Below are 12673 nucleotides of genomic sequence, written 5' to 3' on the forward strand. Positions count from 1 at the left end.
AGCCATCCCTGTCACCTGCACTGACCCTGTCACCTCCACAGAGCCATCCCTGTCACCCTGACCCTGTCCTCACCTGGCCCATGGATCCCCACATGAAGTCCTTTAAGTCTTAAAAACATTTTTTAATTTCAACAGCAAATGACCTCCAAGGCGTTTTCACAGAGTCATGGAGTATCTTGGGCTGGATGAGATCCCAAATCCCCCCAGTGTCCCCTTCTGGCAGAGCCAGAAATTCCCCCTGAGCCTCCTTTTCTCCAGCCTGAGCCCCTTCCCAGCCCCTCAGGGATTCTCCAGCCCCTTCCCAGCTCCTCAGGGATTCTCCAGCCCCTTCCCAGCCCCTCAGGGATTCTCCAGCCCCTTCCCAGCCCCTCAGGGCCTCTCCATTCCCTTTTCCATCCCCTCGGCTCTCCCGGCCGCTGCCCGCTCCCCGCCCCGGGGCGGTCCGGCCCGTCGCTCCCATAAAGCGGCCGCTCGGAGCCGCCGGGGCGCTGCCGGCTCGGTGCCGGCTCCGTGCCGGGCCGGTCCCCGCTGCCTTCCCGGTCCATTCCCGCTCTGTTCCCGCTCGGTTCCCGCTGCGTCCCCGCTCCATGCGGGCTGTCCCCGCTGCGGGATGAGCCCGTGGCAGCAGCGGCCGCCCAACGGCAGCGCGGCGGGCGGGCTGGCCCCGCGGGGGAACGGCACGGGCCGGGGCGGCGCCGCGGCCGCGGCCATCCCGCTGAGCATGATGCTGGCCGGCATGGCGGGCAACGCGCTGGCCATGCTGCTGGCGTCGCGCAGCTACCGCGCCAAGGGCAGCCGCAGGAAGCGCTCCTTCCTGCTGTGCATCGGCTCCCTGGCGCTCACCGACATGCTGGGCCAGCTGCTCACCAGCCCCATCGTCATCTCCGTCTACCTGTCGGGCCGGCCCTGGGCGGCCATGGACCCCTCGGGCCGCCTCTGCGACTTCTTCGGCTTCAGCATGACGGCGTTCGGGCTGTGCCCGCTGCTGATCGCCAGCGCCATGGCGGTGGAGCGGGCGCTGGCCATCCGCGCCCCGCACTGGTACGCCAGCCGCGTGAGCCCGCGGGCCGCCCGCCGCGGCCTGCTCGCCATCTGGGCGGCCGGCGCGGCCTTCGCGCTGCTGCCGCTGGCCGGGCTGGGCCGCTACGCGCTGCAGCGCCCCGGCACCTGGTGCTTCATCAGCGCCGCCGGGGGCAGCGCCTTCGCCGCCGCCTTCGCCGCGCTGGGGCTGCTGTCGCTGGCGGTGACCGGCGCCGGGAACCTGGCCACCGTGCAGGCGCTGCTGGCGCGCTGCCGGGCCAGGGCCCGGCCCGGCCCGCGCTGGGGCCGCATCGCCACCGAGACGCTGCTGCAGCTGCTCGGCATCATGTGCGTGCTGTCCGCCTGCTGGACACCGCTGCTGGTACGTACCGGGGACAGGGAGAGCCCTGCGGACAGCGGGGACAGGGACGGGGATGGGGACAGCGGGGACAGGGACAGGGATGGGGACAGCGGGGACAGGGACAGGGAGAGCCCTGGGGACAGCGGGGACAGGGACAGGGATGGGGACAGCGGGGACAGGGACAGGGACAGCCCTGGGGACAGCGGGGACAGGGACAGGGATGGGGACAGCGGGGACAGGGACAGGGAGAGCAGGGACAGGGACAGGGATGGGGACAGCGGGGACAGGGACAGGGAGAGCCCTGCGGGACAGCGGGGACAGGGACCGGGACAGGGATGGGGACAGCGGGGACAGGGAGAGCCCTGGGGACAGCGGGGACAGGGATGGGGATGGGGACAGCGGGGACAGCGATGGGGACAGGGAGAGCCCTAGGGGACAGCGGGCACAGGGATGGGGGGATCCTGCTCCTTGGGGACATACAGGGACAGGGAGAGCCCTGGGGACAGCAGGGACAGGGACCGGGACAGGGATGGGGACAGCAGGGACAGGGACAGCAGGGACAGGGAACAGGGATGGGGACAGCGGGGACAGGGACAGCGATGGAGACAGGGAGAGCCCTGGGGACAGCGGGGACAGGGACGACAGGGACAGGGGGATCCCTGCTCTTCGGGGACATCTATAGGGACAGCAGGGACAGGGAAATCCTGTTCCTTGGGGACAGCCATGGCCATCCCTCGGTCGAATGACAGGGACAGGGACAGGGTGGGAAGGCTGCAGGAGAGGAGCTGGGAGAGTCCCAGGGAAGAGCCGAGTGCAGGGAAATCAGCTGCAGGAACAGGAGTTAAAAGGAGCAGAACCAAGTTCTTGTGCAGAGCAGAAAAGTGGGGTGTGAGGAGTGGCTCTGGGAGCAGCCAGATGGGATTTTGGGGTTTTTATTTGCTCCCACCTCGCAGCAAAACTTCCTTCAGTGTTTTATGGTGAGAAAACCCAGCCCGTGGCTGTGAGTGCCTTGTGGCCAGCAGCTCACTGGGTTTGATTTACAGCAGCCAGCCAGGCTTGTCAGGCTGGGTTTTTAAGGATCTCTGATTGCTTTCTGCTGTTTTATTATCCCTTCCTCCAGCACCCCTCCTGCTGATGTAGGAGTGGGGGAGGCAGCATCCACATCTTCGTGTGGGAGCAGGGGGTCTGGAATCACAGCCCAAATTCTGTCTTGTTCTCTCAAGCAGTGGTAGGATTTTTGGAAAGTTTATGCTTGGGATCTCTGAGCACCATGAGCTGAAAGTGGCTGATGAAATGCTGAGGTTATGTGAAAGGTTCTTGGTGGCTGGAGAAGGATTTTTCTTCTTGTCCTGTCACCCCTGAGGGTTTCACCAGCTTTGCAGCATGAGAGGAGATCCCTGAGATGGGGAAGGGTTTCCTCCTCCCTCCTAACCAGGGCTCTCAGATAAATCAGTGAGGAATCAGGGATTTCTGTGGATTCAGAGGCAAAAGTCAACCCACAAGCTCAGGGGACTCCATCACCCTTCCTTTGGCAGCAGCAACACTTGGAAGTGTGGAACTCCTGTGGAGCTCTCAAAATCCAGATTTGTGGCTGCAGGGGTGTTTTTATAAATGCACCCCCATTTTTATCCATAAACCTCCACTGCCACACATACAGCCCAGCTTGTTCTGTGCAACTCTGAAGTGCAGGTCAGGAACTGGAGATTTTTGGAGAATGCAAATGCCTTTCAGAGAAAACCAGCTCGTAGCAATCATTTGACCTGTAGCTGCAGCACTCAGCAGTTGTAAGAAACTGAGCTGAAATAGAAATCCAGGGCTTTAGAGGATCCAGAGGATGTTTTTTTGTTTCTGTGGGTTTTTTAAGACATCTGAGTTTTGTAACTGAGAATTAATGGACCCTGGCAGCTGCTGCTGAGGGGTAAACAACACCCTCGCCACACACATGGTATTTTTAGAGCTGATCTGTTGATGTAAACGACCAAATCAACTGTGATTTAGCAGCAGAGGGAAAGCTCTGACATGTGGCTGTGCTCTGGAGGGCTCTTGCAGTGTCCTGCAGGTCTGGCTGTGTGCTGGCCAGGCCAGGAATTGTTTCCTTTCTCCAGCTCCCTCTGATCCTCTGGTTACCTGTGCTGGGAGTGGCTCCCAGGGGCAGCCATGGGTGGGATGCTGGGAGAATTCAGGAATTCTGCCCCTGATCCCTGGCAGTGCCCAGGCTGGACACGGGGGCTGGGACACCCAGGGGCAGGGCAGGTGTCCCTGCCATGGCAGGGGTGGCTCTGGGGGACATTCAGGGTCTCTCCCAGCCCATCCCAGTCCGGATTGGGGGATGACCCCCAAGCTGGGGGGCAGCAGACAAACAGCTGAAATGATGGAAGCTGTTCCTTGACTCACAGAAACACCACTGCAGCACAGCTGGAATTCTCACCACGAAAATTTTGGAGTTCCAGGCAACAAAACCATCCCTTCCCAGAGCTGTTTCCAAGTTATTTAAGGCCAGAATGCTCAGAAATTCTGCTGCTTATCCCTCCTGGCAGACGGAAACTAAAGACACATAAACCCACATTCATGATAAGAGCAAAGTTTCAGCTGCTCTTGTTGAATAAATCCAATCCCCAGCCATATTCCTATATGCATTTTGAGCCAGATAGTTAATGACATAAATTATGTTGACTTTATTCCACCCCATGCTGTTCCTCTGCTTTGTGCAGCCTTTTAATCCATTTAGAAGACCAATACAGGCCATGATAAGCAACCTCTAATGATATCAAACAAACAAAATTTCCAGTAGAGCAGCTGTTGGCCCAGCAAGGACTCCAGTCAAGGGATGCTACGTAATAAAACCAGACAGGAGCAGCAGTTCTGTGCTTGGGAAATGTATTTTATTAGGCTGGTGGTTTTGGAGCTTGGCCTAAAAAAGAGATGGGAGGGTCTGGGCAGGGACAAGGACAGGGTGTGAAGAGCCAGGGAAGTGGTGAAGCTGTGGCTGTGTGGGTCTGGTACCCCAGGGGCTCCTGACGTGCTCTGGGTCTGTATCCATGTGTCACAAAGCTCTATATCCATGTATCACAAAACTCTATATCCATATTTTCATGAAGTTCTATAGCCGTATTTTCACACAGCTCTATATCCATATTTTCACAGAACTCTATATCCATGTATTCACAAAACTCTATATTCATATTTTTACAAAGTTCTATATCCATGTATCACAAAGCTCTATATCCATATTTTCACACAGCTCTATATCCATGTTCTCACAAAGTTCTATCCATGGCCACTTATGTCAATGAAATGTCGTTGGTGGAATCTTCAGCTGCTGTTTAAAGAAACACAAACAAATCTGTGCTGTCCACACTGCCCTGCCCTCCAGACTGAGCCCAGGCTGTCCAAGGTCAACACCTGGTTATTGATCTGGCAGCCAGAATATCCCTTTGCATGGAAAAATCCTCCCTGGAGCCTCTGTGGGGACAGCAGCAGCCCAGCTGTGGGGACAATAGCAGTCCAGATGTGGGGACAGCAGCAGCCCAGATGTGGGGACAGCAGCCCAGATGTGGGGACAGCAGCAGCCCAGATGTGGGGACAGCAGCCCAGATGTGGGGACAGCAGCAGCCCAGATGTGGACACAGCTGTCCCAGCTGTGACCTTGGTGGCCTGAGGAGCTTCTGTGGGATTGCAGGTTCTTCCCAAAGGCTGGAGTGAGGCTGGCCAGGACTGGCAGTGGTTCCCTGTGGGTCTGTCCCAGCAGTTTTGGGACTGGCTGCCAGTTTATCCAGGGCTGGGAGGGCTGGGAGAGCTGAGCTGTGCCAGGACAGGGCTGGGAGAGCTGAACTGTGCCAGGACAGGGCTGGGAGAGCTGAGCTGTGCCAGGACAGGGCTGGGAGAGCTGAGCTGAGCCAGGACAGGGCTGGAGGGGCTGAGCTTTGCCAGGACAGGGCTGGGAGAGCTGAGCTGAGCCAGGACAGGGCTGGAGGGGCTGAGCTGTGCCAGGACAGGGCTGGGAGAGCTGAGCTGAGCCAGGACAGGGCTGGGAGTTCCAGCCCCATCCCAGCCCCACAGGGGTTCCAGGCTGCACACTCCAATAGCTAGGCCCTCCAAGTCATGCCCAGGAAAGATTTGTGAGCAAAAGAAGGATCTGGAGAGGAGCGTGGGGTGTTGAGGAGAATGAAGTGTTCAGGGAGATGAGGTGCTCAGGAGCTCTCCCACAGAATCCCAGAGTGGCTGGGCTGGGGAGGCACCTTACAGCTCATACAGTCCCTGAGCCCAGGCTGCTGCAGGGGCTGTGTGGGACATTCCAGGATGGCCAGGCTGCCAGGCCAGCTGTGCTGCCCCAGCTGTGCTGCCCAGCTGTGCTGTCCCAGCTGTGCTGCCCAGCTGTGCTGCCCTTCTGTGCTGTCCCAGCTGTGCTGTCCCATCTGTGCTGCCCAGCTGTGCTGTCCCATCTGTGCTGCCCCAGCTGTGCTGTCCCATCTGTGCTGTCCCAGCTGTGCTGCCCCAGCTGTGCTGCCCATCTGTGCTGTCCCAGCTGTGCTGTCCCAGCTGTGCTGCCCAGCTGTGCTGCCCCATCTGTGCTGTCCCATCTGTGCTGCCCCAGCTGTGCTGCCCCAGCTGTGCTGCCCAGCTGTGCTGTCCCATCCGTGCTGTCCCATCTGTGCTGTCCCATCCGTGCTGTCCCAGCTGTGCTGTCCCAGCTGTGCTGCCCAGCTGTGCTGTCCCATCCGTGCTGTGCCATCTGTGCTGCCCAGCTGTGCTGCCCCAGCTGTGCTGCCCCAGCTGTGCTGTCCCAGCTGTGCTGTCCCATCCGTGCTGTCCCATCTGTGCTGTCCCATCTGTGCTGTCCATCTGTGCTGTCCCATCCGTGCTGTCCAGCTGTGCTGTCCCAGCTGTGCTGCCCAGCTGTGCTGTCCCATCTGTGCTGTCCCATCTGTGCTGTCCCAGCTGTGCTGCCCCAGCTGTGCTGCCCCAGCTGTGCTGTCCATCCGTGCTGCCCCATCCGTGCTGTCCCAGCTGTGCTGTCCCATCCGTGCTGCCCCATCCGTGCTGTCCCAGCTGTGCTGTCCCATCTGTGCTGCCCATCCATGCTGTCCCAGCTGTGCTGTCCATCTGTGCTGTCCCAGCTGTGCTGCCCAGCTGTGCTGCCCAGCCCCTGACCCTGTCCCTTTCCCCAGGTGACCATGCTGAGGATGGTGCTGGAGCAGGCGGCCGGGCCGGGCCGGGGCAGCGCGCGGCGCTGGGAGCAGCAGGACCTGCACCAGGACCTGCACCAGGACCTGCACCAGGACCTGCACCAGGAGCAGCAGGGGTGGCACCAGGAGCAGCAGGGGTGGCAGCAGGAGCAGCAGGGGTGGCAGCAGGAGTGTGACCTGTCCCTGACCGCCGTGCGCCTGGCCTCCCTCAACCAGATCCTGGACCCCTGGGTGTACCTGCTGCTGCGCAGGATCCTGCTGCGCCGCTTCTGCCAGGCTGCCAGCGCCCTCTGCAAGGGCTGCAGCCCCCTCTGCAGGGACAGGGGCAGGCAGGGGGACAGCAGGGACAGCAGGGACATCACCCTGTCCCAGCAGACCCGCCGGACCGCAGCCTGAGGGCCCCGCCGTGGCCCGAGGGCACATTGCCACAGCTCCAGCAGCTGCAAACCCTCCCGGGGTCTGCCCCGTGCTGGCACCCCCCAGCCTGTCACTGCTGTGCCAGAGAGCCACACTGCTCCTGCAGGGTGCCACAGGGGCTGGGGTGCAGCAGGGAGGGGCACTCAGGGTCACCGGTGGCTGAGCTGCACCACGGGGTGAGGAGAGTCCATGGTCACTGTCACTCATGGCTGAGCTGCACAAAGGGACCAGGACAGTCCATGGTCACTGCAGACAGGATCAGGACAGTCCATGGTCACTGCAGAGTGGGATCAGGACAGTCCATGGTCACTGCAGAGTGAGATCAGGACAGTCCATGGTCACTGCAAACAGGATCAGGACAGTCCATGGTCACTGCAGACAGGATCAGGACAGTCCATGGTCACTGCAGAGTGGGATCAGGACAGTCCATGGTCACTGCAGAGTGAGATCAGGACAGTCCATGGTCACTGCAAACAGGATCAGGACAGTCCATGGTCACTGCAGACAGGATCAGGACAGTCCATGGTCACTGCAGAGTGGGATCAGGACAGTCCATGGTCACTGCAAACAGGATCAGGACAGTCCATGGTCACTGCAGACAGGATCAGGACAGTCCATGGTCACTGCAGAGTGGGATCAGGACAGTCCATGGTCACTGTCACTCATGGCTGAGCTGCACAGTGGGACCAGGACAGTCCATGGTCACTGCAAACAGGATCAGGACAGTCCATGGTCACTGCAGACAGGATCAGGACAGTCCATGGTCACTGTCACTCATGGCTGAGCTGCACAAAGGGACCAGGACAGTCCATGGTCACTGCAGATGGGATCAGGACATTCCTTGGTCACTACCACCCATGGCTGAGCTGCACACTGGGAGTTGTTGTGGGCCTAAAGAAGAGCCTGAAGGGGCTTCTCTTGCTTTTAAGCTGGAAAAAATGGTTTTCCTGACAGCCAACATTCTACAGATGGATTTACTGAAGGGACTCACTCCTGAGAATGTTCAATACCAACATTTTCTCCTTCAGAGAGTCCTTCCTCCTTTTTTTCTGGAGGAGCATTTGGAGAAAGGGAGAGAAAACACAGGAATAAGGAAAAAATATTAAATGTGATTGGATGTCAGTGTCTTAAACCTGAGCAGGAGCTGTGGCAGTGATGGAACATCCATCTCTTCCAAGAACTGAAGGCAGCAGAGGCTTTGTGAGGCACTCAGGAGCTCCTCATTCCTCCAGAGCAGCATCCCACAGAGTCCAGCTCTTCCTCCACAAACACAAACGTGGCAGCTCTGGGAGTTCTGACCTTCAGCAGGCTGGAAGCAGTGGGGGAAGTGTGTGAATTTGTCAGGTCTTTTCCCAAAGAAACTTCCATCATTGAGTCACACACTCACTTCCAATCCATTTGTGCCACATCTGAGGTTTGTTTTTTAAAAAGTTGTGTCTTAAGGCATTTTCTTCACCCTTTTGGAGCTGACAGCCTCTCATGTCTCCTGTTTTGTGGGGTGGAATTAAATGCAGATATAATAAAATAAGCTGATATTCCACGTGCCAGGTGCTGTGGAATTCAGAGGTCTTACAGACAAATGGAATCCTGCATCTGGGAGGAATTTCTTGCACAAAACCTTTACTTTTACTCTTTTTACTTTGTTTATAAAATTAACTCCTCAGCAGAGAATCTGTGCCTTCCCTCCTGTTCTGCATCTCTGATTCTTGTCCACATCAATCTGGTTTTATCCAGGTGGTGTCTGAGCCCAGCCTAAAAGCCAGGGTTCAGTTTTAGTGAGTGTGATGGGTTAAATTCCTGTTTCAGTTTGGGTTTCTGGACCCTGCTCTGGGTGTCACAGTGTCTTCATCACTCCAGCTCCTGCTTTGAGGGGAAATGCTGCTTCCAAAAGAGCCTTGCAGGAGTCAGACTCTGCTCTGTTGGAATAATCTGGGACTGGAAAAATCCTGCTGTGTGCAGAGATCCCTTTTGTTCCCTCTGTGTACTTTTCCTTTGGGAAAGAGCTCAGCAGAGCATTGTGCAATCTGTGGGGATGAGCTCAGCTGCTGGAGCAGCCCTGGCAGCACATTCCAGAGGGGATGGAGCAGGGATGGAGCAGGGGATCCTCCTCTGTGAGTCTCCTGTCACCATCCATCCCTCATGGGAAACTGGGGATGGTCCTGCAGCTCCTCATCAGCCTCGGGGTGGTGTCACCCCACACAGAACAAAGCTTCTGTCCTGAATATTCAGTGTTTGGGGAGGGGCTCTGTGCCTCTGCTGGGGCAAAATGGAGAAGGGACTTCATCAAAGTGGAGAGGAATGGGGCTTTGTCCAAATAAAAAAAACAAGGGAATGGGGCTTTTATCCAATAGGGAAGGAATGGGAGCTGTATCCAAGAAAAAAAAAAAAAAAAAAAAAAAAGGAATGGGAACTGTATCCAAATGGAAAGGAATGGGCTTCATCCAAAAATGAAGGAATGAGGGCTTTATCCAAAAAGGAAACAGTGGGGTTTTATCCAAAACGGGAGGAATGGGGATTTTATCCAAAAAGGAGGGAATGGGGGGTTCATGCAGATGGGAAGGAGTTGCAGCTACACGTTTATTTGCAGGAGAGGAGCAGAAAGGGGCTGCACTTCTAACCTGCCCCGAGGAGCTGAAGAGCACCTGCAGCTCCCATCCCCTTCCCTGTGTCTGTGCCATGTTTCTGTCACCCTGCCCTTCCAGCCTGGCCCCTCTGTGCTGTCCCTCTGCCCCTGGCAGCTGTGGGGCACAGAAAATCCACCTGGATTTGGAGGTGTGCCTGCAGACCATGGAAAATCCACCTGGATTTGGAGGTGTGCCTGCAGAGCACTCGTGTGTGTCCCAGTGAGAATAAAAATCCAGAGTGACTCTGGCCTTGTTTGTGCAGGAGTGCTGCAGATTTTATCTGCTCAGTGATCCAGGAATTACCTGTGGGAGCTGCTCTGCTGGGAATTGCAGCCCAGGTGTCCATGGGGAGCACCTGTACCTGCACCTGCACCCCAATCCCAAGCCCAGCTCAGGTTCTGGCCCCTGCCAAGGCTGTTCCCATGTTTTTATCCCATTATTCCCATTATTTTGCTGGGTTTTTTTAATTTTAGAGTTTTAACAGGAGCTTTTTGAGCTCCTCAGGCACATTGGCACAGGGGAGCAGCACTGGGATGGGCAACCCCAACCCAGCCCAGCAGAACTGGGAAATAAATCCCTGAGTGGGTCTGAACTGACCCAGGGGTCCCAGGCAGGCAAATCCCAGAATCACAGGGGCTGGAAAATCCCTCCCAGAGCACCGAGGCCAAGCTGTGCCTGATCCCCAGCTCAGAGAAGCCCAGAGCACTGAGTGCCACCTCCACAAAATCCCAAATTGAATTTCCCAGGTGATGCAGAAACACCTCAGAGCCAGCCCAGCCCCCACTCCACAGCTGGGTTTGAGTTGCCCTCGATCAGTTTGACCTGAGTGCAAAAAAAACAAACAAAAGGCAGCACAGAAGCCAGGTCTGAAAATGAGCAGAGCACAGGAGAGCTGTGGAGGCAGAGAAGCAGAGCTGGGACCACAAAAGGCAAATCTCTGTGATCTTCAGCAGAGCAGGAAGAGCCTGAGCTGATTGATAGGTTTGGTTGGCAGAGACAGCAGGAAGCTCCCCAGGGTTGTGCTGAGAGGACAAACAGCTCCTTCAAGATGCTCAGACTTGGAGGGATCCTACAGAGCCCAGGCTGGGCTGGGGGGAGCTGGAATCCCATCCCATTCCCTCCTCCCCCTGCCCCAGTGTCCAGCCTCCCCTGGGCACTGCAGGGGCAGCCACAGCTGTGCCCCCTCCCAGGACACAGTTCCTGCCCAATTCTGTTCCAAAGGTGTTTTCCAGGCTCACACCCTGCTCCAGACCCTTCCTGGAGTTGTCACCCCCTGAGGTGCAGCCCATTTCCCAGACCTGCTGCTGAGGGCTGTGGGACTGGCCAGGTGTGTCCAGCTGAGCCCTGCAGCTCCCCAGGCCCTGCTGGGGACAGAGTGTCCCAGCTGTTCCTGCTGGGCACCATTAATGCAGCTTCTGCAGAGCTCAGCTTACAAATTAACTCTGCTGCTGCTGCTGCTGCACGGCTCAGCTGGCCCTGGGCAGGAGGGAGAGGGAGCAGCACCTGGGCACAGCCTGGGAACAGCCTGGGAACAACCTGGGAACAGCCTGGGAACAACCTGGGAACAACCTGGGCAGCACCTGGGCACAGTCTGGGAACAACCTGGGAACAGCCTGGGCACAGCCTGGGAACAGCCTGGGAACAACTTGGGAACAACCTGGGAACAACCTGGGAACAACCTGGGCAGGAGGGAGAGGGAGCAGCACCTGGGCACAGTCTGGGAACAACCTGGGCACAGCCTGGGCACAGCCTGGGCACAGTCTGGGCTGTGCTGGGGAGGGTCTCTGCTGCTCCTGCTGCTGCAGCTCCATCCCAGCCCTGCATCCCAAGGCTTGCCTTGCTCCCCGTGGGCAGTTCTGTCCTTCCCAGCCTCACTGCCATCCCCAGAGAGCCCTGGATGTCACCTGGATGTCTGTGTTGGATTGATGTGATCAGAAATGTGAATTCTGTCCCATCTGTTGAACCAGCTGGGGCAGTGCCCCTGATCTCCTGGCACACATTCTCTGCTCATGGGCCATCTTTAAACCAGCTGGGCAATCATCTTCCCCATGACCCACCCTTCATCCAGGAGATATCTCCTGTTAATGGGCCATTGTTAAAAACTGGGTGTGGCAGTGATCTTTATCCTGGCACACATTATCTGCTCATGGGCCATCTTTAAACCAGCTGGGCAATCATCTTTATCTTCCCACAGCCCATCCTCCCTCCAGCAGATATCTCCTGTTCATGGCCAGTGAGTCCCAGGGCATGGCTGATAAAATTCCATCATCCCACTGGGAGATGCTCCAGCCAGGGGAGGAGCCAAGCCTTTCCTACCCAGATAAAAACTGAGATTTTTGACACCAAGGCATTTTCTTTCCCCTGGATTCCAGAGGAAAACCAGACCCTTCCACATCATCCCTGGAGCTTCAGAGGAAACTGCCCCTTCTCCAGGAGCACTGCTCCAGCTGAGCCACATCTGCCCCTGCAGGAGGATGCAGCACCATGGAATGGGACTGTGCCACCACCCTGACTGACTGACTGTGCCAGCTTGGATTCTGACTCTGGCAGGGCTGGGATTGTTCTTTGTAAAATTGCATCTCTATTTTATTTTTCCCAGTAAAGAACTGTTATTCCTAATTCCCATCTCTTTGCCTGAGAGCCCCTTCATTTCAAAATTGCAATAATTGGGAGGAAGGGGATTTGCATTCTCCATTTCAAAGAGAAGCTCCTGCCTTTATTGGCAGACACCTGTCCTTCACACCAGGACAATGTCACCCTGGTGTCACCCTGGTGTCACCCTGCTCCCTGCTGCACACACTGCTCTCCCTCACTTCCCTCCTTGTGTCTGGAATTCCTGGGAAGCACAGCAGGAGTTTTCCACCAGCTGCTGCTGGGGCTTTGGGAAGGACCCCAGTTTATCCCAGCACGCTGAAGGGATCCAGGTTCTTTCCCTGCAGGGAGCAGCAGCCCTGCCCCAGGCACCCCCAGCTCTGGGCTGGCCCGTGCAGCTCCCCTGGACCCAGCCAGGGCAGCCCTGGCTCCCTCCAGCCCTGCCTTCACATTTTTCAGGGATGAAGTCAAAA

At 57.3% G+C, this 12673-nt stretch overlaps 1 protein-coding gene across 1 annotated transcript; it reads left to right on the top strand.

The window, feature by feature from the left end:
- Positions 1-482: 482 nt before the first annotated feature.
- PTGER3 (prostaglandin E receptor 3) lies at positions 483-6963 on the top strand (the record flags this gene model as incomplete). Its single annotated transcript, XM_079314481.1, has 2 exons — positions 483-1402; positions 6550-6963. Exons 1-2 carry the CDS (start codon positions 611-613, stop codon positions 6961-6963), a joined length of 1206 nt encoding a protein of 401 aa, XP_079170607.1. The 5' UTR covers positions 483-610.
- Between the last annotated feature and the right edge of the window lie 5710 nt (positions 6964-12673).

This window comes from Erithacus rubecula (genome assembly GCF_903797595.1).
Source record: "Erithacus rubecula genome assembly, chromosome: 10".
Classification (NCBI taxonomy): Eukaryota; Metazoa; Chordata; class Aves; order Passeriformes; family Muscicapidae; genus Erithacus; species Erithacus rubecula.